At 40.5% G+C, this 24,756-nt stretch overlaps 1 protein-coding gene across 9 annotated transcripts in view; it reads right to left on the bottom strand.

Annotated features, from left to right (window-relative positions):
• Positions 1–24,756, bottom strand: part of ATG7 (autophagy related 7) — a 242,497-nt gene that overhangs the window by 105,082 nt on the left and 112,659 nt on the right. For 6 of the 9 annotated variants that reach the window (XR_014251410.1, XR_014251411.1, XM_082415674.1 and 3 more), the window contains one exon: positions 18,185–18,307. The exons of 2 other annotated variants lie outside the window; for them this stretch is intronic. Coding sequence is in view for 5 of the 7 variants with exons in the window: in XM_082415674.1 (XP_082271800.1) it covers positions 18,185–18,307 (123 nt within the window). In the remaining 2 variants the exon portion in view is untranslated. Of the gene's footprint in view, positions 1–18,184; positions 18,308–22,047; positions 24,718–24,756 lie in introns of those variants that run through there. One more of the 9 variants, XM_082415675.1, reaches the window with a different exon arrangement.

Below are 24,756 nucleotides of genomic sequence, written 5' to 3'. Positions count from 1 at the left end.
AAATACTAGCAAACAGAATCCAACAGCACATTAAAAGGATCATACACCATGATCAAGTGGGGTTTATTTCAGGAATGCAAGGATTCTTCAATATATGCAAATCAATCAACGTGATACACCATATTAACAAATTGAAGGAGAAAAACCATATGATCATCTCAATAGATGCAGAGAAAGCTTTCGACAAAATTCAACACCCATTTATGATAAAAACCCTGCAGAAAGTAGGCATAGAGGGAACTTTCCTCAACATAATAAAGGCCATATATGACAAACCCACAGCCAACATCGTCCTCAATGGTGAAAAATTGAAACCATTTCCACTAAGATCAGGAACAAGACAAGGTTGCCCACTCTCACCACTATTATTCAACATAGTTTTGGAAGTTTTAGCCACAGCAATCCGAGAAGAAAAAGAAATAAAAGGAATCCAAATCGGAAAAGAAGAAGTAAAGCTGTCACTGTTTGCAGATGACATGATACTCTACATAGAGAATCCTAAAGATGCTACCAGAAAACTACTAGAGCTAATCAATGAATTTGGTAAAGTAGCAGGATACAAAATTAATGCACAGACATCTCTGGCATTCCTATACACTAATGATAAAAAATCTGAAAGTGAAATTAAGAAAACACTCCCATTTACCATAGCAACAAAAAGAATAAAATATCTAGGAATAAACCTACCTAAGGAGGGAAAAGACCTGTATGCAGAAAATTATGACACTGATGCAAGAAATTAAAGGTGACACAAATAGATGGAGAGATATACCATGTTCTTGGATTGGAAGAATCAACATTGTGAAAATGACTCTACTACCCAAAGCAATCTACAGATTCAATGCAATCCCTATCAAACTACCACTGGCATTTTTCACAGAACTAGAAAAAAAATTTCACAATTTGTATGGAAACACAAAAGACCCTGAATAGCCAAAGCAATCTTGAGAACGAAAAATGGAGCTGGACGAATCAGGCTCCCTGACTTCAGACTATACTACAAAGCTACAGTAATCAAGACAGTATGGTACTGGCACAAAAACAGAAATATAGATCAATGGAACAGGATAGAAAGCCCAGAGATAAATCCACGCACATATGATCACCTTATCTTTGATAAAGGAGGCAAGAATATACAGTGGAGAAAAGACAGCCTCTTCAATAAGTGGTGCTGGGAAAACTGGACAGCTACATGTAAAAGTATGAAATTAGAACACTCCCTAACACCATACACAAAAAGAAACTCAAAATGGATTAAAGACCTAAGTGTAAGGCCAGACACTATCAAACTCTTAGAGGAAAACATAGGCAGAACACTCTGACATAAATCACAGCAAGATCCTTTTTGACCCACCTCCTAGAGAAATGGAAATAAAAACAAAAATAAACAAATGGGACCTAATGAAACTTAAAAGCTTTTGCACAGCAAAGGAAACCATAAACAAGACCAAACGACAACCCTCAGAATGGGAGAAAATATTTGCAAATGAAGCAACTGACAAAGGATTAATCTCCAAGATTTACAAGCAGCTCATGCAGCTGAATAACAAAAAAACAAGCAACCCAATCCAAAAATGGGCAGAAGACCTAAATAGACATTTCTCCAAAGAAGATATACAGATTGCCTACAAACACATGAAAGAATGCTCAACATCATTAATCATTAGAGAAATGCAAATCAAAACTACAATGAGATATCATCTCACACCAGTCAGAATGGCCATCATCAAAAAATCTAGAAACTATAAATGCTGGGGAGGGTGTGGAGAAAAGGGAACACTCTTGCACTGTTGGTGGGAATGTAAATTGATACAGCCACTATGGAGAACAGTATGGAGGTTCCTTAAAAAACTAAAAATAGAACTACCATATGACCCAGCAATCCCACTACTGGGCATATACCCTGAGAAAACCATAATTCAAAAAGAGTCATGTACCAAAATGTTCATTGCAGCTCTATTTACAATAGCCAGGATGTGGAAGCAACCTAAGTGTCCATCATCGGATGAATGGATAAAGAAGATGTGGCACATATATATGATGGAATATTACTCAGCCATAAAAAGAAACGAAATTGAGTTATTTGTAGTGAGGTGGATGGACCTAGAGTCTGTCATACAGAGTGAAGTAAGTCAGAAAGAGAAAAACAAACAGCATATGCTAACACATATATATGGAATCTAAGAAAAAAAAAAGGTCATGAAGAACCTAGGGGTAAGACGGGAATAAAGACACAGACCCACTAGAGAATGGACTTGAGGATATGGGGAGGGGGAAGGGTAAGCTGTGACAAAGTGAGAGAGTGGCATGGACATATATTACACTACCAAACGTAAAATAGATAGCTAGTGGGAAGCAGCCACATAGCACAGGGAGATCAGCTCGGTGCTTTGTGACCACCTAGAGGGGTGGGATAGGGAGGGTGGGAGGGAGGGAGACGCAAGAGGGAAGAGATATGGGAACATATGTATATGTATAACAGATTCACTTTGTTACAAAGCAGAAACTAACACACCATTGTAAAGCAATTATACTCCAAAAAGATGTTAAAGAAAAAAAAAAAAGATCAAAGGAATGTTTCTGCCGGGTTTCCAACAAGGTATTTGTGATGTTCCCCTGTGATAATGACTATACTTAGCACATATGAGGAGATATACTGAGGTCTCTCTGAAGATCTTGAAAATAAGGTTAGCTTTAGAGAATGGAATTAGTAGAACTGACACGCACTGAAGGACATTGGCCATGTGTGGAAGTTAGTCATCTGAAGAGACTGCAGAAAAGCAGTTGGGGAGATGGGGAATTTCCAAAGTGACAAAGGAGTGATCTCAGAAGACATATTTTAGCTAAGAAATCTAAAATCTACATAACTCTAGAAGATTGTTCATAGATGGTATCAGGTTCCACGTGGAGTTTGAAAAGGGAACCCAGAATTTCTGCAACAATTTGTTAATGTCTCTACCTTTGTCCAGAAATTAGCAAGATGATCTCACTGGAAAGCAAATCCCTTCAGTTGTTCAGGTTATCACAGTTCCATGAGGCGATCATGAAGCCTTCCAACTACCAACTGTCTCCCCATGTATGTATGGGGAGTGGCAGGCAGAACAAATTTAACAAGCTAGTTTATACATCAATCTCTTATGAGTTTGGCTATTGGGAGTTAGCCCTCATGCTCTGGCAAAATTGAGTTTCTGACCCAAAGGGGTAGGATCCATACACCATGATGGTCTACCGAAGCACAAATCTGCAGAACAGATGTTTGGGGAGTGTGAAAACCATGGCCAAACATACAAAGGCCTGCCATGTAGAAGAGGAATTTAACTAACTCTAGGCAGGTCCAACAAACAGAAATACTGCAAGGTAGTAGTTAAAAACACAGGCTCTGGAGCCAAACTACTTGGCTCCAACACTTACTAGCTACATAAACTTGGGCAACTTAGCCTCCAGGCACCTCAATTTCCTCATCTGTGAAATAAAATGGTTGTGAAGACTAAACGAGATAACCCAAATAAATGCTTAGTATGACATCTGGAACACAGAAAGTTCTCAGAAGTTAGCCAACACATCATCATTATCCAAAGGAGGAACAGACCACCCTTTGAGACGGGGAGCCCCCCAGAGCTCAGCTGGCAGAGATTTGTCAACTGAGGGCCAAATGTTGAATTTACTTCAACTCCAGGACTTCCAATTAGCTCCATGCCCCTACAACACTTACACACAATTCAAAACAAAAATGTAGTCTCAGTAGTTGATGTGTTTTCATGTAAAACTTTTTTTTTTTTTTTTTTTGCTGTTCAACCAATGTATACTTTTCTGATTACTTATGTGCAAAGCACCTGTTAGCCAATGAGAATGGGAAAGGTGGTCCTTTCCTTCAAGAAGCCGAACATCTAACTGAGAAAAGCAGATTAGAGAAGCAGACAGTGATGCAAACGTGTGCTGGATTTAGGCCAACCATCTATTCGGTGCTTGCCTTTTTACTAGAGTGGCATAACCAAGAGAAGGGTCAGGGAAACCTCTATATCTAGAATCACTCTATTCTAAGGAACATGAGAAGCTTGTTAGTAACTTAAACTGAAATCAGTCACATTCCCTCTCCCTCCCTCTCTCAATCTCAATCTCTCCTTTCCATTCCCGTCAAGGTACAACAAAGTGGCACGATGGCTCTGGGACCTTTCAGTCTCAGATTCTCAGGCCGTGCTGGACGCCCCACGGCAGCAGTTGGTGAAGGTAGACAAGCAGCTTCCATGCTGCAAGTCCATGGGACACTAAAGGCTGTCCATTATTTACTTGTAACTACTGCTCTAATGCGCCCCTCTTCCTCTCATCTGTAAGTTCAATGGGAGAAGGAAAGTGGGCTTTCCTCATGTGGCACAGGAGGCTCTCAAATATTCATTGACTGAAGCAGGTTCATCCTGTGGCTTTTACAGTTAGCATGCGTAGGAAAAACCCCTGATCCTCGTTCTCTTAAAGCAACCTCCCCGCCCCCCACCCCCAGTGACACTTTCTTTTTGTGACATTCAAACCACAGTTCCAGACTTCTTTTAGGTTCCATGGGATCTGGTTGCTGCATTTTAAGTATATTACTCTCCTTTAAAATACCAGCTAGGGAGAGAGGCCCCTGGGGTCTGCCTTGCACTTTGTGGACAGGCATCCAGGGCCAGGGACACCAGGAAACTACTCACAGTGGGACAGCTGCCAGTTAACTGACTGCTCTGTTGCCTCAAGAAATTCACAGCACCTTCGGGCAAGGGAACAGCAGTGTGGTGTTTATTGAAATCTACATCTGGTAGCAATTTGTCCAACAGCAACCAGCTTTCCCTCCTCCTTTTCTTGAGTCAAATAATCCACAGGGGCCCATAATACTCCACAACTGTTCATCTGTGCAAGACCTGTATTGTGTCATTTATGTTCCTAATTACAGATCTGGGTTTATCAACAAGTTTCAGCATGGTAAGTAATTTTTTAGACTGCAGTGGAGACTGAAGGCACATGTCCTGAGGCAGTGACACGTACGGACCATCACCATCTGGGCTGAAAGACGAAGCCTCATGCTGGCCTCTGGGCCCACACTTGGTCGGCACAGACGGCCAGAGCACTCCCCATCCCCACCCTATGAGGTATGGCCTGACAACGGTGTGTGGAAGCTTGCAATAGCTGAGCCTTAACCTACAATGAGAGATCTGTACGCTGTAGAGAAAGGGAGAAGCCCTATACTCCATTCTCGGAGAAAATTCTTTCCTCCTTTGGAGCGGGGGGTGGTGGTGAGGGAGACTGAGCAGGGGGTCTGCTAAAGGACTCAATGAATAAAGAGTTCTTTTATGGAACCTGTGGTTAGGTGAGAAGATGGCATACATCTAGAAAGCAGAGTAACTCAAGCTTGGGGGGCAAATCTGGTGACTGGAATTTCCAGCTTTACAATAAAGTCTTCAGAGAAAAGCAGAACTGTTTAGGAGGGATGAGAACAGACACAGCAACAGAATTAAGAGTAGGGTGGACTTAGAATGGACTTTTGTACATACGCCCAACACCCATCCACCCACACCAGCCCCTCCTCTGGGGGGGGGGGACTGTGCCCCTCTTACCCTAATGGTGTGGTTCTAATCACCGCCCCTGCCTGTGACCCAAGGTGGCCAATCACGGCAGCCCATGCCTGCCGGCTGCAAGTGGTCCAGAGAAGGCATGTGACTAGGGCTTGGTCAATCACAGTCTGGGTCTGGGGTTTTCCTTTTAGAGCCACTGGGGAAGATGCTCTCAAAGGAAAAATGAGATTTTGGAACTTCCTGAGGCCATGGTTTTTGCTAAATGGGAGGGGAAAAAAAAACAAAACCGGTTTGCAATCAGAGAGAATGAAGCCAACAGAGAACAGAGATGAGCAGTAACTACAAAGGTGGCTGCAACACGAAAAGCCCCAATCTAGAATCCTTGGGGCCAGGGTTCCATGGCCTCGTTACAAATTCCTCGTTTATGTTAAAGCCAGTTTGAGCTTTTGGTTTCTGCCACCATAACCAGGGTCTGGATGGCTACAGAAGACTTTTCATTGAAAACGATTGCTATCCCACAGCAATTCACTGTATTTGTAATGGGGAACTCAATGCTTTTGTTCTGCAACAAGATATAAATATTTCTAGTTTATCACTTACTTTTTAAATCAGATAGCTAAATAACCGCAAGTGGGGGCAAGCTCTTAATTTCCCTTTACAATTTAGGAAAAAAGGCCAGGAAGAAAGAAGTTCTCTCTTACCTGCCCTTTTCCCATTGGTATGTCTGGAGATGGAAACATGAATGAGTATAAACCTCATTCCCACAGAGTTTATTAAAAGCCAGTCTATTCTTAAAAACTGTTCAGAAGTAAGAAATAACAGTGATGCTGGTTTCCTAGGCCCTGGGATGGATGGTACAGTGCAAGAAACCATGCTACCCAAGGACACGGTTGTAAGGAAACAGACAAAAAAGCAAAACTGCTTTCTTAAAACTGCTCAGCGCTGATGTAGTGGTACTCTCTACAAAGCAGAGCACATCCATGTCTCTCCTCGTCCACCTCCCTCTCTGCTCCCAGGCTTGTGAGTGTACTGTAAGCCTCAAGATGCAAACACTGAGCATAGCTATGTTTAACTGGTCAAGTTAGCAAATCAATTCACTTCTCTGAGCCTTGACCACCACCATCCACAAAATGGGGTCAGAGCCACCTCATAAGATTGTTTTGAGCGTCAAAAGGCTAGGTACCAAAGTGCCATGAAAATGTCGGCTGATGTAATCAATGGTGGTTGCTATGCTTCTTATGGTACTTTCTGTCAGAGATCCAGGCTGCACCCTGGGTCATGGGCCATTCTGGAATGGCTTCTGTCGTTCTCCTCTCCTGCACTCGGAGTCCCATCTGTGAGGCCCAGCTCAAAATCCACCTCTTGCCCAGAGCCCTCTCTCTGCGTCTGATGCCCTGAAATCCTGCAGGTCTTGCTGTGCCACGTGCTCAGCTCCTGGGCATGCCTAGCGGCCCGCAGCCATCCTGCACACACACCGCGGGCTGCGCCCACTATCAGTCTCGTGAGCGCCTGGCTTGTGCCTCTTTGAATCCCCGCCCGACCATCAAATTGGAAAGGGGCCCATGAATATTTGTTGACCAACAGAAGCCATGACTAAATATCAACAATATTTTTAAAAATATACACCTTAGGATATTTCATGTTCCCTTCCCTCCCTGCTCTCCCACAGCTAAGTGAGAAGCAAGACGGATCAAAACTAAGATTTCAGAACCAAGAATCAATTTAATTTTACAGTATCAAAACATGGAAATCCCCCAAATCCAACACATAGCAGCTGTTATGTTTGCAAGTGAGAAGGGTCAGCTGTAAAAACATAGCCCCTAGAATCATGGTCACAGGGCAGACTGCAAGAACACCTCCCCAGGACCCTCCATTGCAGACGCATCAGGAAGTCCGCGCAGGCGCGCGCCCTGGGCCAGCAGCTCTCTACTTCCTAGTCCCCACTTTCTCTTTCACAGACTGAAAAACCCCTCCTACCCAACAAAATGCACTATCTTTTTTTTTTTTTTTTTTTTTTTTTATAATTCAAAGTCACACATAACTGCCAAGCAGAGCTTCGGAATGGGTCAAGCTGTTCAGTATTCTATTCTACTCAGAGACGACAGAATTCAGGGGGCAGGGATGGTGGTGCGGCAACAACTTGATGGTTTAGCTGGTCAATGTAATCTCATGGTTTAAATGTTTTATTTCTGTTTGGCTTTTCCAAACATCACAAATAAGCTCCACAGTCCCATTCCTACCTCCGCAAAGCCTCAAGCACTGGAGGGTGGATTGGCTGTCAGGGCTGCTTCAATCAGACCAGGATGCTCAGGTAATACCTGGAGATAACCTCACCTGGAAGAGGCCTGCCTGGGGCAGCAGGACGGCTGGGGCACCTGCCTAACAGAAGAACTGTGTCTCCTCATGTAGAGATGAGGGCGCCAAGAGAGCTTAATAGATGTGCTCAACTTTATATACCAAGTGACTGATGCTTAATTATTCTTTAAAAACTGTTTATGTATAAAGTTACAAACTCAAGGAGAAAGCAAACAGTGGCTTAAAGGGTGCCTTTAAAATCCGGTGGACTATTGGGAAATTTTGAATATGTGCTGGATTTTGGGTGGTGTTATGGAATTATCATTCACTGTTCTGTGACGATAACAGTATTCTACTTACACAGAAGAGTGTCTGTATGACTAGCAGATTCATGATAAAAACTTAGGGGGGAGGTGTCACTGTATATGGAACTTGCTTTCAAATGGTTCAGGAAAAGAGAAATTGTGTGAATATGTATGTGGTGTGTGTGTGGAAAGAGAGCGCAAGAGAGAAACTAGGTGTGGCAAGACGCTAATAGAGGAATCCAAGGGGAAGGTATTGCAGTACTCATCTTACTTTTCTTTAAACTTTTCTGTGTGTTTGAGAATTTTCAAAATAAAAAGTCTTGGGAAAAAATAAAATCCCGTGGTAAGGAGGGAAGTTAAAAACATTCAGAGCCAGGTTGGGATGTGGATCTGTCGAACACGTGCTTCAACTCACAACAACAGAGCGCTCTCCCCTTCCTCTCACCCCTCCATGAGGGGCTGACATTTTGACAGTCTTCTCCCAGAAAGCCCACAAGGGAGGCACTTGGCCAGTGGGCCCCTTTAGCATCCCACCCCCAACAGAGTATTTACTGACTATCCGTGTTGCAGGAAAGGGTTAAATGAGGTGCACAGAGACTAAGGCTTTGAAAACTAAGACGCAATAAGAACATGAGAAATCACTGTTGCAACTACACCAAGTTCATTCCTACAAACAGCGAGCACACTGTCACCATGAGAAAATCACCACTACCACCAGGAACTGGACAGAGAAAGGAGAGGAGGCAGAAGCCCAGAGAGCCCCAGCTATGTGCCTTGGGGCTGTGCGCTTGCTTTCTTTTCTTTTTAAAACATCTTTATGGAGAAGTAATTCACATTACCACACAATTCACCCATTAAAGTGTATAATTCATTGGTTTTAGTACATTCACAGTGTGCAACCATTATCACAACCCAAGATTAGAACACTTCATCACCTCAGAAAGAAACCCTTACCCATAAGTGGTCACTCCTCATTTTCCCCCCAAGTCCCCACGCCCACTCCTCGGCAACCACTAATCTGCTCTCTGACTCTACGGATTTTTAAATTCTGGACGTTTCATATAAATGAAATACTATAATATGTGGCCTTTTGTGACTGGCTTCCTTCACTTAGCATAATTTCAACCTTCATCCGCGTTGTAGCTGTCTTTCCTTTTTATTACCAAATAACGTTCCATTATGATTCCAAATGTAATATCCACATTATATTGATCCATTTACCAGTTGATGGGCCTGTGGGTTGTCTCCACCTTTTAGCTATTATGATAAATAATGCTGTTATAAACATTTGCATACAAGTTTCTGTGTGAACGTATGTTTTCATTTCTCTTGCTTACATACCTAGAAGTGGAAGAGCACAACCATATGGTAACTCTATTTAACTTTGTGAGGAACTGCCAGACTGTTTTCCAAAGTGACTGCACCGTTTTACATTTCTACTAACAGTGAGTGAGGGATCCAATTTCTCCACATTTCGCCAACACTTATTACTGTCATCTTTTTGATTATAGCCATCTTAGTGGGTGTGCAGTGGTATCTCACAGTGGTTTTGATCTGTATTTCTCTGATGGCTAATGATGCTGAGCATCTTTTCATGGACTTACTGGACATCTGTACATCTTTGAAGAAACAGCTATTTATTTTTTTAAATAATATACATTTATTTATTTATTTATTTATTTTGGCTGCGTTGGGTCTTCGTTGCTGCACACGGGCTTCCTCTAGTTGCAGCGAGCAGGGGCTACTCTTCGTTGTGGTGCATGGGCTTCTCATTGCGGTGGCTTCTCTTGTTGCGGAGCAGGGGCTCTAGGCGCATAGGGTTCAGTAGTTGTGGCACGTGGGCTCAAGAGTTGTGGCTCATGGCTCTAGAGCACAGGCTCAGTAGTTGTGGCGCACGGGCTTAGCTGCCCCGTGGCATGTGGGAATCTTCCCGGACCAGGGCTCGAACCCGTGTCCCCTGCACTGGCAGGTGGATTCTTAACCACTGCGCCACCAGGCAAGTCCCAAGAAACGGCTATTTAAATCCACTGCCCATTTTTAAATTGAGCTAGATGTCTTTATATTACTGAGTTGTAAGAGTTGCCTATATATTCTGGATACCGGTTCCTCATCAGATAAATGAACTGCAAAAAACTTTTTTCTCTAATTCTGTAGGCTGTCTTTTGACTTTCTTGATAGCATCCTTTGAAGCACAAAGTTTTAAATTTTGATGGAGCCCAATTAATGTCTTTTTTGTTAGGTGCTTTCTTATTTAATGCTCACAGTAACTGTGAGGAGTAGAAATTACTGATCCCATCCTACAAATAAGGAAAATGAAGCTCACTGAAGTAAATGACCCAAGGTCTCACATAGGGCCACTGCACATGGTTCTGCCCTGCACAGCCCGTAAGGGTGAACAGAGCAGTCCTGGTCATTTGTTGGAGCTGGGCTATGAACTCAGGCCTCTGACCAAGCCAGGGTTCAGGCACTCATACACTCTATGAATGTTATGGTGTAATATGGCCGATTTTTAGACAAGCTCCTCACATATTATACATTTAACATTCTAAGGATGCTGCCATTACTTAAAACTACAGGATTCTGGAGTCTGTCTTTGGAAGCTGTATGAAAAGGTAGTGAGTGGCATGTTTTATAAACATATTTAATTAAAGTGAGGGGAGACTTGAGTTTATGAAGAAGCCAAAAGTCCTCAGTACCGAAGTCTGGAGAATAAGTTATTTGGCCAGATTGCACCATTTTGGATTTATATACTGCTACACAAACCAACCAATACCAAGTATAAGAAGTGATTAAAAGGTTCAAAGTACAGGTAGATCTAAGTCTCAGAAGAATGCAACCAGAACTGTTTCTAGCAATGACAGCCAGATATGAAAGATACTAGAGAATATTTGTATAATGTATAAAAAGGAATCAGTCTGATGCATTTGAAAACATTTTGATATAAAAATTGGCCCTCTTTTTACTTCTTGGTCATACCAGGTACACTGAATCAAAATCACTGAATTACTAGAGCTAAAAAGGATTTCACATTTGGTTCAATCTCCTTACTTTAATTTGGTAAACTGATGCACAAAATGTTCTCATGACTCAAGTACTCGTGAGAACACTAGCAGAAGAGGGACTAAAATGTAAGGAGGATGCAGTTCCCATGTTCTATTTCTTAATATTAGCTGTTAGAACTCAGCATTCATGGTTCTTCCCCTCTCTCTCCCACAGACCTCCAAGAGAACTGTACCATCCAAGATTCCTCTTCTAAAGGGTGGGGAACTCTGCCCAGGCTTCACTGTCCATCCTCCAACTGGATCTTTCCCTAATACCAACTTAACTAAACATCTCAAATCCATGTAGATAGCTCTGACAGCAAATAGAAGTGACTCATTTTATAAAGTGAGTTCTGAAGGGATACTGCCAAGCCTTATTTCAAAAACCAGGCTCTAGTTTCCAGTGTAAGAATTAAATGGCTTTCTGCCTGCTGTTTCTGCCTTTCCCCCCTCACTTAAGCAAAGAAAGCCAAAGCTGTGTCTTGAGGGATTGCTCCATAAGGAAAAATCAAGGCAGGATACAGTCTCAGGATGGGCCAGTGCAGGTTGGAAGTGGGCTAGCAGAAGGCTTGGGAAAAGAGAAGTGGATTCACGAGCAGGCTAGGTCAGTCCCCAGAGTGATTTCTCTGCACTGGAAACAGGTTTAAGTGCTGACACGGGGGTTTCCCACAGCTTCTACTGGCCTCCAAAGGCATATTTGTCATCGGAGGCTCTTGATGAAGCTGTACATAAATATCTGACTGTTGTTAAATACAAAACAAAACAAAACAAAAATATTCCACGGGAACCAAATCAAAACCAGCTGTAAGGGGGAGAGGCCAAAAACTCAGTGTAAGTGCAAAAGTCCCAGCAGAAACACTTGTTAATTGTGCTATTTACTTTGCTAAATAGTAAACTGTCATGCCAATGAAGTCGTATCACATGACTATAATGTTTTTCATATGACTTTCCTGCTATGAGAGAAATGGGCATTTTATTTTCTAGAATTCTGTATTCTGTAGTGGATGAGTCAAAATCTGAGTTTTAATTCAAAAATCAACCCATCGGCCCAGCCCTGTTCATTTCTAGTCTGTTTATGATTTTACATCCTATGTTATAGCTGGTGTGCTAAACTTACTTTACAAATGATCATTCATTAATCCCCAATTCTGCAGAAAGCAAGTTCTGCTTAGCAAAAATGCAGTTCTTTTGAAAGAATGCTGTAACTGTAATCCTAAAAACATAACTGTATGATACAGCATCAGTCAAGGGGAGAAAACATAGCCTAAAATTAATCTTGGAGTCATGAAACTTGCAAACTTTCAAGAATGAGAATGAAATATTTCAGGAAAGTTGGGTCATGGAATTTTGGAATTTGAGTATCTCAAGGATATACCAATATAGCTTGTTTCATTGACTCTTATAATCAGTGTTTTCTCTCTAGTTAGATAGAATTTGAAAATTATTTGGGGTTTCCCACAGCACAATGTTGAACTCACAGTTGGAACTAAATCAGTACATGTGAACTGATACTTGATGAAAAATAACCCTAAGAAGATAAGTCACAGCACATTTTATGAAAAGATGGCTAAGTCATTCGCATGTTTGGTTTAGACTAAGCCTTTCTTCAACAAATTCAGCAATTTAAACAGTATTTGGTGAGCACTTCAACAGCTTCGTGACTTGGATATCTTGTGTTTCATCAACTTTAAGGCCACTTCCTTTGGTTCCAACTGGGATAAACAGCCATCGAGGAGCCATGTGGACCTGGGGTCAATCTCCAAATATCCAAACCCATTCTCAATAAGGGTCTTGAAAGGAAAGGTCAGAACTCCATGCAAAACTCCCTACTCAGACAGCAACATCTTACGAGGGTAAAAAGCTGAGTGGGGTCTTTTAATACCTCATGGGCAGATGCACCTACAGTTTGGCAGCTAGATGGGCTACAAAGAACACGGATCTCTGTCCCATACCCTTTCCTTACGAAATGTTAGCATTACCAAAAACATTTCTGATGGGGGTATTTAAAATTTTTTAACCTACAGCTCGAGATAAAATTAATATAATTCTCATTTAAGTATTTTTCTTGCATCCTAGCTCTATAGCTTCTCCTCATTGCGCTAAATGAAACAGAATAATTTTATCTGCAAAATCAATCTACCGGTTCTGTTCTTTTTCTCCAAACTCTATCTCCATCCTATCTCTAATACCATCTAGTCATTTTCACTCATTTATTCCACTACCTCAAAATCATCACACCCCAAGACAAACTTACCTTTGTGAGTCTGGCACCCCCTCCACCCCACTGCCAGTCCCCACTCTGCACCTTGCTCCTCGACCCCTCCTCCAACAGAAACCAACCTGGCAATTTGTTAATCTCAACAGCACTATCATTAAACTAGTAACCTGGACTAAAATAATGGCAATCATTTTTGTATACTTGATGATGGAAGGGAGATGGGTGCAAAAAACTGGGTTGCACTGGTCAATCTCACTAAATCTGGATGATTCTGTCTTGAATATCTCTCTCAATCCATTCTCTCTGTGCCCCTTTCTATGAAAATAAAGGGATTTGTAGTCTCTAGCGGGATCACCTTTGTATTCATCCTTCATAAAGGGGATATATTTAGGGAGATAGACCACAGGTGTTAAGGGATAGGAAAAAGTTTAATAGCATCCAAACATTTTTTTTCTTTAAACTGAGAAGAATTACCTTGCTACAATATGGATGAACCTAGAAAACATCATGCTAAGTTACAGACATCAGACACAAAGGCCATGCATTGTTTGGTTTCATTTATGTGACATGTCCAGAATAGGCAAATCCATCGAGACAGAAGGGAGACGAGTGGTTAGCAGGGCTGGAAGGAGCAGGTGGGAATAAGGAGTGACAGCTCAATGGGTACAGAGTTCCTTTTTGTGGGCGTGAGAATGTACTAAACTTAGGAATAACAGTAGCATAACAACTCTGTGAATGCACTAAAAACTACTGGATTGTATACTCTTAAAGGGTAAATTTCATGGTATGTGAATTATAGGTCAATAAAACTGTTACTAAAAAGTACATTATCTGATTTCAGGTAACTCCAACTAAATGCTCACAACCTGAGTAACACACTAAAGACTCCTGGCCTCTGAGTCCTTTATCCCTAGGATGCCCTGGCCCTCCTCTCCTGTCCGACTCCTTCCGTACACTTTCCCTGCCCAAATCCAACTCTTATTTTTAGAGAGCGCCTACTCATCCTTTAAAACTAAATGGAATATTTGGTCCCTGGGAAGTTTTCCTTGACATCCCTACTCCCCCAGGGAGTAACTTCCCCACAGTAAAGTAACTTCCACTGCTCCCTCAGCACCTAATATATAAATGACTAAAACATTTCTGATGATACTAGAGTTCACTATTTACGTCTCTGCTTCGCACACTAGACTGTGAGCTCATTTCATTAACTTCTGTATTCAGTCACTAGCATAGCGCCTTGCTACCAAGTTTTCAAAAGATGTTCAGTAAAGGTTTTTTTTTTTAAGCTAGTATTTGTACAAATACATATTTTGTAAACAATGTATCAAATGATACTGTCACATATCTTTTGCAATTCCAGTGTTGATGGGTGAAAACAGTTAGCCCAAGATGAGAATTAATTGGGCATTCCTGATTGCACTGCTAAAATAAGTTGGGACCTTTCTATATGGGACGCAGACGTTTGTATTTTTATTACTGAACATCTGTAAATGCACTGGGAATCAACTATGCAAATCAAAACACTACCTTTACACAGTGTTTATGTGTATATTTTTTGATATTCATATTTATTTATTTACACACACATTTTTCACAGTAAAGTAAAATAGGCAAGACAATGATTTTTGTTGCTCTGAGGTCTGCTGGTGAGAATTATCTTTTTAAAACACAGTCCTATTTAGAGCTTTTTAAGAAAAAAGAATAATCCTTTCCTAAGACAGGAGTTGCAAATTCCAATACCAATAAGGGTCATCAACTGAAGAACATCTTTTTTTTTTTTTTAACATCTTTATTGGAGTATAATTGCTTTACAATGGTGTGTTAGTTTCTGCTTTATAACAAAGTGAATCAGCTATACGTATACATATATCCCCATATCCCCTCCCTCTTGCGTCTGCCTCCCACCCTCCCGATCCCACCCCTCTAGGTGGTCGCAAAGCACAGAGCTGACCTCTCTGTGCTATGCGGCTGCTTCTCACTAGCTATCTATTTTATATTTGGTAGTGTATATATGTCCATGTCACTCCTCACTTTGTCCCAGCTTACCCTTCCCCCTCCCCGTGTCCTCAAGTCCATTCTCTAGTAGGTCTGTGTCTTTACTCCTGTCCTGCCCCTAGGTTCTCCATAACCTTTTTTTAAAATTCCTTATGTATGTGTTAGCATACGGTATTTCTTTTTCTCTTTCTGACTTACTTCACTCTGTATGACAGACTCTAGGTCCATCCACCTCACTACAAATAACTCAATTTCATTTCTTTTTATGGCTGAGTAATATTCCATTATATATATGTGCCACATCTTCTTTATCCATTCACCTGTTGATGGACACTTAGGTTGCTTCCATGTCCTGGCTATTGTAAATAGAGCTGCAGTGAACACTGAGGTACATGACTCTTTTTGAATGATGGTTTTCTCAGGGTATCTGCCCAGTAGTGGGATTGCTGGGTCGTGTGGTAGTTCTATTTTTAGTTTTTTAAGGAACCTCCATACTGTGAAGAACATCTTCTAAACAGAGCATCCTCACCTAAAGAATACCTTTGGGCAAGAAACTAACAGCAGTGTTTGTCTCCAGGAAGAGAACTGGGTGTTAAGGGACAGGTGCAGAAGGAAGGTTTCCTTTCCACACAGGATATTTTTACGCCTTTAAAACTTTGTATCAAGTGCATTATTTATCTATAAAATTTTCTTTTTGGCTCCAGCTAACATCACTATTAAGGAATGCAGGCCTGGGGTTGCCAGATCTGATTTTTCAAAGAAGCTGGAAATGGGAACATTCATATTTTCAGGTAAAACGCATAATTTTTAAATGTTGGCTTTATTCAGAATTTAACACATAGGGTAGGCCAAAGAAAACACACCTGTAAGCCATATCTGGCTCATAGGCCAACCAGTTTACCATCTCTAATCTAAAATGTGATGTGTAACTTATGATTCCAAAACTATAAATGTAATTTAACAGAGGAGAACTTCAGAAAGAAAGCTAAGGCTTGCGGATGACATCACACCCCCTTCCGCCCTACCACCTAGCTGCCACTGCTCTCAAGCTTCCCCTTCTCCTTCTGGGTCTTTGAAAAGACTACAAATGTTTGACCAACCAAAACACAAAACAAGCCAGGTTTAATGAAGGAATCTGCCCATTATCCTAGCATCTGCTCTGTTTTTAAAGAGTGAAGCGTGGGATCAATTTCAAGTTGCAATTCTTCTAGGCAGTTAAAGAGAAGTATATGAATTATTTCTAGCTGGGTGGAAAAATTCTCCCAGCCAACTAGTCAAATGACTGCGTGGTTGAAAAGACCCGTAAGTTATTTTTCCCTTGCCATCAGCGCTGCTCAAAAGAAAAAAATGGCAGCCATGATCAACATGATACTCTGAACCGTGTCTGGGAAGCCAATCACAGCTCTGAGGAAAATCTCAACGTCTCTTAAAGTCCTGTAGAGATGCCATTCATCGCCTGAAAATGAAGCTAAGACACCCTATGTGGGTCTAACTATTGGTCATAGGTGGAAGATTGCATCTGCTGAATGCCCAGAGGACACCAAAGCAAGTCAAAGAAGAATCAGTTTCAGCTTGAAGTCTAGCACTACAGGAGCACTCTCATGATTCTCTGGGGTGGCTGCAACTCTTGCTCCGGTCTGCTGAAAGCGTCACAAGATTTCATTCTGCTATTTCTACACGGTTTTCCTATACTCAGTGCTAGTTCCACTCTTCCAAACACCAGCCTTTTCGCCACCAGCTAGCGCAGTATTGGGCTTGACCATCACTTGCTGACCACTGGGGCTTCCCCCAATGTTGAGCATACAAAACCCCAGGCAGAAATCAATGAACTATGTTACTCAACATCTGTTACTCAACAGAGGAACTGTTGTTACTCTCAACATCAGTTACTACGGAACTGATGGTAACTTTGCAAGTGTTCCATTCCGATAGGATACAGGCACTCAAGGTTTTCCTTATACAGCTTACGGAAACGCTATGACAGGCCACATTTTTCCTAAGAGCTTCTTTACCTAGGCTACTGGGTGGGGGTGGGGTGGAGTCGGGGGTGGAGGTGGGTAGGGAATGGCGGGGGGAGATGTTGGTTTAATCTCATTTAATCTCATTCATCCATTTTGAGGAACTGTCTGTTTGGCCAAGTGACCCAACGGTGCCACACATACACAGCGTACCTTTTTCTAAGAACAGTGAGCATTTGGAAAAGCAAAATGATAATCTATTTTGTAATCCCAGTCTTAAAACACACACACACACACACACACACACACACACACACACACACACAAAATGGTAGCAACCCAGGAAATTACGATTTGCAAAATATTCTAAATGACAAGCAAAACCAAACTCTCTTAGGTTGTCACTGAGGAAGCCATTTCGTGGCGAGGTTCCGTGGCCTACAAAGATGGGCTCAGTTGTGAAATCAAAGACATGGCCAGAGTTCAGTGTCTTCCCTGACTTGCATTTTGATGTATGGACATCACAGCCAACTGTCCAAGGGCCACAGGCATGCTGTTGTTCAGTAAGGACCAGAGGTGCTTGGAAATCAATAACCTGTACTTCCTTTATCAGCAATTTCATACATCTGGAACCTACCACACAATAACCTGCACACTGCATCATCCAGCAACTGCAGAAGGTTCATTTTCTGACAACCAGCAGACTTACTTAGCGATTTTGTTCTAAGGAAAAAATTGTAATGAACCGCTTCCTTCCTTTACCATAAATCCGATTATGAAACAGGTTTGAAACACATCAGTCTTCTGAACAAAATGCTTGTTTTAGTCTTACCTCAGCAGCCTGGGTCTCTTGATGCAGCAACGTAAGACCAGTCAAATCCTCTAAGAAGGAATGTGAAGAATTAAACACCTTCACCAGGAAATTAAATCCTTCTCGTTCATACTGATCAAGAACCTGTAAGATAATTATACATATAGATGTATTTAAGGGGGCTGTAGGCTTTAAATGCATATTAAGAGAGTTTCACTTCTAATAATCACTTGTCAAAAATGGAACTAAAGCTAGAATTAAAAATTAAATATGGGAAAAATCAACATGGTAGGCAAAAAACTGTGAGGGCTTAGGATTTATTATTTTCTCTTTCTTAGAAAGAATGACAATATCATCTTCCAATTTAGATGATGGTATTTCTCAAACAAAGTAAGTTACATGCAAATTCACTAAAACTTCTAGAAGAGTTGAGGTTGCTGATTCTAAAGTTCACTTTTTAGGAGAAAAATAATAGTCAAGAGAAGAGCCAAGAAAAAATTTTTTTAAGGATAAAGGGAAAGCGGGGGGGACAAAAGGATGGAAAATGTAGCCTACCAGCTAGTCAAATGCATTTAAAAATTTTTTTTAAATGTAAAAATGAATTTCACCAGGCATATCACAAAAGAAGTTGCCCAAATCGTCAATAAACATATGAAAAGTTGCTCAACATTACAAGTTATCAGGGAAATGACAACTAAAACCACAATGAACTACTACTTCATACCTACCAGAATGGCTAAAATGAAAAAGACAAAAAATACCAAGTACTGGCAAAGATGTGGAACAACCAGTATTCTCATGGGAAGGCAAAATGAGATAACTGTTTTAGAGGTTTAACATGTATATGCCCTGTGATCATGAAATTCTACTCCTAGATATATACATCCAACAAAAAATATATACATATGTGCATCAGAAGACCTGAACAAAAGTATCCATAGCAGCACTATTCATGATAGCCTCAAACTAGGAACTACTCAAGTGTCCATCAACAGTAGAATGAATTAACAAACTGTGGTTTATTCATGCAATGGAATAACATACAGAAATAAAAACACAGACAACTACATGCAACAATATACATAATTCTCACAAACATAATGTTAAAAAATAGAAGGGAGAAGCAGTATGTGCTACAGGATTACAATTACATAAAGTTTTTTTAAAAAAATGAATCTGTGGTGTAAAAGTCAGGAGAGTGGTTATCCATTGAAGGACTGTAACTGGAATGGTGCACAGGAGAGGTCCTGAGATGCTGGTAATATTTGTTCCTTTATCTGGGTTCTGGTTACAAAGGTATACTTTGTGAAAAACTATCAAGCATGTTTTCATATACATGTCCTTCAACAAAAAGATCAAAAGACAGGAGACCACTAGTCTTCTGAGAACAATGTAAGAACATATGACTACTTAAAAGCAAACCACAAAAAAAAAAAATGACTATCACGTTTAGAAATTCAACTATCATAAGAACTGTGAACTGCAGAAAGCAAACACTGAACCATAATGCCTTGGAAAGTCTCTCAAAACTCAGAATAAATAAAGAGATGAAAGTTTCAAAAAGATAGCAGACATTGAAGATAAATCTAAGAAATCAACACATGAACAGAAAGGTTGGAGAAGCAATAACACACGATATAGAAAAAAGAATTAGAAAATTTTTTTCTCCATTCAGAAATGAACACGTATAAGCCCTTCAATCCAGCAATTCCACTTCAAAGACTTTTCAAAGACTTTTTGTTGTTGTTGAGGGTTGGGGAACTGTGATTCCCTTTTTTTCAATATTCTTCAATATTCAATTATCTTTTCGTTTACACAGTGAACATTTTAAAGAAAACCTGATGATGAGAATGTTGACTCTTAAGCAGCATGCCCACACCATTCCTGCTTTTACCCTGCTTGCATGGGCACAAAGACTGATGTGTAAGGACACTCACTGCAACACCGTTTGCAGCAACAAAAGATTAAGAATAACTACCCTTTTAAAGGGGACTCATTAACTAAATTGTGGTATATTTACAATCAAGGACATAATCAGGATCCATTAAAAGAATGAGGCAGTTCTATTTTTAATTTTTTAAGGAGCCTCCATACTGTTCTCCATAGTGGCTGTATCAATTCACATTCCCACCAACAGTGCAGGAGGGTTCCCTTTTCACCACACCCTTTCCAGCATTTACTGTTTCTAGATTTTTTGATGGTGGCCATTCTGACCGGTGTGAGGTGATACCTCATTGTAGTGCTAACACATATATATGGAATCTAAAAAAGAAAAAAAAAATGGTACTGATGAACCTAGTGGCAGGGCAGGAATAAAGACGCAGACGTAGAGAATGGACTTGAGGACACGGTGGTGGGGGGTGGGCAGGAAGCTGGGGTGAAGTGACAGCAGCATCAACATATATACACTACCGAATGTAAAATAGTTAGCTAGCGGGAAGCAGCAGCAGAGCACAGGCAGATCAGCTGGGTGCTTTGTGACCACAGGGTGGGAGGGAGATGCAAGAGGGAGGAGATATGGGGACATATGTATGCATATGGCTGATTCACCTTCTGTGCAACAGAAACTAACACAGTATTGTGAAGTAATTATACTCCAATAAAGATTAAAAAAAAAAAAAGAATGAGGTAGTTCTATAGTACTAACATAAACTGATTTCCAAGACAGAGATATATTAAAGAGCAATGTCCAGACCATGTGTCTAGTATTAATATTTTTAAAATAAAGGTGGAGGAGGAGAGAGGAAGAAAGGGCAATGCACATACGCACAGGCTTGTTTTTGCATATATCATCTCTGGAAGAATACACACACACACACACTCACACACCCCTGACATCAAGTAGTTGCCTCCGTACATTCTTCTACACTACTTGAGTTTTTAAAACCATGTGCACATATTACTTAGTCAAATAATATTAAAATCTCAATTTAATTTTTATTTTTTTCTTCAGTGCTGGAGAAAGTCCTCAGAAGAAGAGGAAGAAGAACTCTAAAGTCCTAATGAAGAAGTTGGAGCTAGAAGCGAGGGGTGGCTCTGCCCCGGACACAGAAATGTGTAGGTAGGGACCAGCAAAGCAGTTGAAGTGTTAAGTTAGGAGAGTAGGGAACTGGGGGCCGAGGAACTCTAGGGTCTGAACAGCAGGCAGCAAGGTCATCTGCTGCCAGAAAAGGGGATGGAGTGGGACATGGAGCTTGAGGGGGCTGATGACAGTCTGGGGCAGCTGGGTGGGGAATGTGAGAAGGGCAGCTGATCAGCAGCGCATGAAGAGCGCTAAACAATCTAAAGCCCCTGCTCAGGACAGAAAATATAAGTTTGGGGAGAAAGGTAGTTAAGGACCGATCTAATAAGCTTGAGGACTGGCCAGAAAGGGTCAAAGAATCTGAGGGGCTAGTGAGTAGCGATGAAGGGACCTCAGGCTCGTGAGGAAAGACCTGCAGGCTGGAGGGACAGAGACGGAACCGTGGAGAGCTGGAGGAGCAGGGGATGACTGTTACGCCCCAAGGCATTAACGAAGTACAGTCTTTGGCTGATTAGCCACAGTAAATTAATTTGACAATCCAATGCCTGGATAAAAAGGCACTTAATAATTGAATTCCTCAGTAATTATGGGAGTCCTTACAAACCAGAATGTTATCTCAGGAAAAATGTGCATAGAAAGTAAGTGATCTTTTTTGAAATGCTAAATGCTGTGTGTTTAGTGAACTTACTTTTTTTTTTTTTAAGAGGCATGATATTAATAGTGCTGTTTTTATTTTTTATTTTTTTAATTTATTTTTTAATTGACATATAGTTCATTTACGATGTGTTACTTTCAGGTATTCAGCAAAGTGATTCATGTATATATATATATATATATATATATATATATATATATATATATATATATATATATATATATATATATATATATATTTTCTTTTTTAGATTCTTTCCCCATACAGGTTATTACAGAATATTGAGTATAATTCCCTGTGCTATAGAGTTGGTCCTTGTTGGTTATCTATTTTATATATAGTAGTATGTATATGTTGATGTCAAACTCCTAATTTATCCCTCCTCTCTTTTCCCCCTTGGTAACTATATGTTAGTTTTCTCTGCCTGTGGGTCTATTTCCATTTTGTAAGTAAGTTCATTTGTATTTTTTTTTAGACCCCACATAAGTGATATCATATGGTATTTGTCTTTCTCTTTCTGTCTTAATTCATTTAGTATGATAATCCTAGGTCAATCCAGTGATCACTTATTCCTGAGTGAACTACTAAACTAATTAAACAGCTACTTTGTGCTAGGTTTCCAGTAAGGTTAAAAAAAGAAGACGACGTGGGAGTGAAAAACGGGCAAAAACTTTGAAAAAAAATTTGGAGTAACTCCAGAGATGGCACTTTGTCAGACCTTAATTATTCTCTGAGATTTCAAGCCTACGTTTCCACAGCTAATTTTGTAGAGCTACAAACCTGGACAGTGAAAAAACTAACAGCAAGGGCAGAATGAGTGAAGGCCTCCCCCATAATCAGGATGTACAGCAAGTTTAAGGCTGAAACATTATTAATAGCTCTGGCTTGAAAAATATGTGGAAAAACTTAATCCCCTAGGGGCATATTTAATCATGCAAGAGTTTTCCAGTATTCCCTTTATGTGCAGGGAAGTTAATCTGTGTTACAAGTATAAGCAGCTTATAAAATGTAGGAGTTTTTTTTCCTCTACAAACATCTCAACCTTCTTAAAGGGGAAAAATGTGTTTTAAATTATCAAAAAAAAAAAAAAAAGATACTATCACAATGAATTTGAGCACTGCAACAACCTGTCATAAAACATATAACACCTCTTAAGTAAATTAGATAATATGTGGTCTTGTACACATTACATTTTGGAAGGTTGTAAGTATTCTAAAGGTACTTTGCTAAGTAGAGAAATAATAATGACTCTTTCAGTATAAAGATACAGATCCTTTCCTAATGGACACAATTTTCCTTACTTAACTATTCTGTAAGGCTAGGTTCTTTATTCATGATGTACACGAGCACATTTCCCTGGACAAAGACGGTAGAATCTCTTCTTAAAACATGATTTTAGGAATATCACTTCTCTTGCTGAGACTCTTCGGTGGCTACTAGATCAAAACTATACTCTCCAGCTAGGCATTTAAGTCCCTCCAGAATCCTCCAATTGTTGGACGGCTCTCTGTAGAATGCCTTTCATAGAGTCTAAGATCTCCTGACTACACCATGCAGTGACTTTCAGTTCATGAGAAGCAGAATGGATTCACAGTTTGCAACTCTTGTCTGTTATTCTTAAACAAGGACACGAGGAGCTGTGTGCCCTACCTAAAAAAAAAAGCTAATATATTTTCAAAAGGGGATGGGAACACGCAGTGTCTGCAAAACTCTTATTTAAAGTCTTTGTTGTTTAGAAATTGTACTTATTTGCTCTTGATGATTTAAAAATATACATGGGTCATGATTTCTAAAAAAAACTTAGGAAAAGCTTGCCCAATATCCCAGATAGGGTAATAAAAGAGTATCGCTAGAAGCCACCAGGACCCTTAGTTCCCATCCTATGAGAAGCCATGAAAGAAGAGTCAAAACACTCCCTTCTGAGGGACAGTCACCCAGTCGTCTGCAGAGACTTTACTTCAAGTTGAGGGCAAAACTCTGTTTTCCAGTCCTTTTGCTGAGGGAGCCATGCCAGGGTAGAGAAGCCCCCACGTTGGATAATGAGCTGGAAGCACTGCTAGTAACACGAGGAAGCCCCTTGATCAGTTTCTGTCTCTTGGTGCCCTGGGATTTCTCTTATCATCATAAAAAAGAATCAAAGAAGAGGAAAAAAGCCCTGATTTCAGCAGCCCTTACAACACGACTGTTCCACCTTCACTACTCCCAGCTCCTCCCTGGGACCATCACCTTGGAAAAGCTTCAGCTCCCTTCTCATTACCTCTTGGTGCTGGCCTACCTAGAATGATCTCTTGTCTTTCCTATCAAATGAGGTCTTGCACTTCAAAGTTCAGCTCAACTATCAACTGCAAGAAGTCTTCCTTGATTAATTCCACTCCCGATGATCTTTTTTCCCTTTTGTATTCTCTGACCCCACTCTCCATGGCACACTGAGTTGCCAAAGGGATTGAAAGAAATACTCTTGCCTCACTGTCCCCGGTAATCAGCAGTTGATGGCATTTTCAAATATCAACCAGATGTTCAGTAACTTTGTTCCTATTTCTATATACGTCAGTGATATAAAGCAGATAATGGATGAGAAAACGGCTTCATATGGAAACATGTAGCTATCATCCTAACTAAACCAGCTGCTATTAACTTACTCTATTTAGACACAGGTAGGATTTATAAGGTCAAACTTTAAAAAAGGAGGGCAGCTCTGAGTTCAAGACATTTAATAGCAGGGGCAATACAGGGGTGAAGTGGGAGGTAGAAAGTATTGGGTGTAAGACAGGTTATAAGGATGTATTGTACAACACGGGGAATATAGCCAATATTTTGCAATAACTGTAAATGGAGTGTAACCTTTAAGAATTGTATAAAAATTTTTAAAAAGTGAGTCTGAAAAGACATAAATGAGATTTTTAAGGTTAATTAGTT

Source organism: Balaenoptera physalus, assembly GCF_965194825.1.
Source record: "Balaenoptera physalus genome assembly, chromosome: 11".
In the NCBI taxonomy this organism is placed as follows: Eukaryota; Metazoa; Chordata; class Mammalia; order Artiodactyla; family Balaenopteridae; genus Balaenoptera; species Balaenoptera physalus.
Note: the sequence above shows the minus strand (reverse complement) of the source record. Positions and strands in the feature narration are given on the sequence as shown.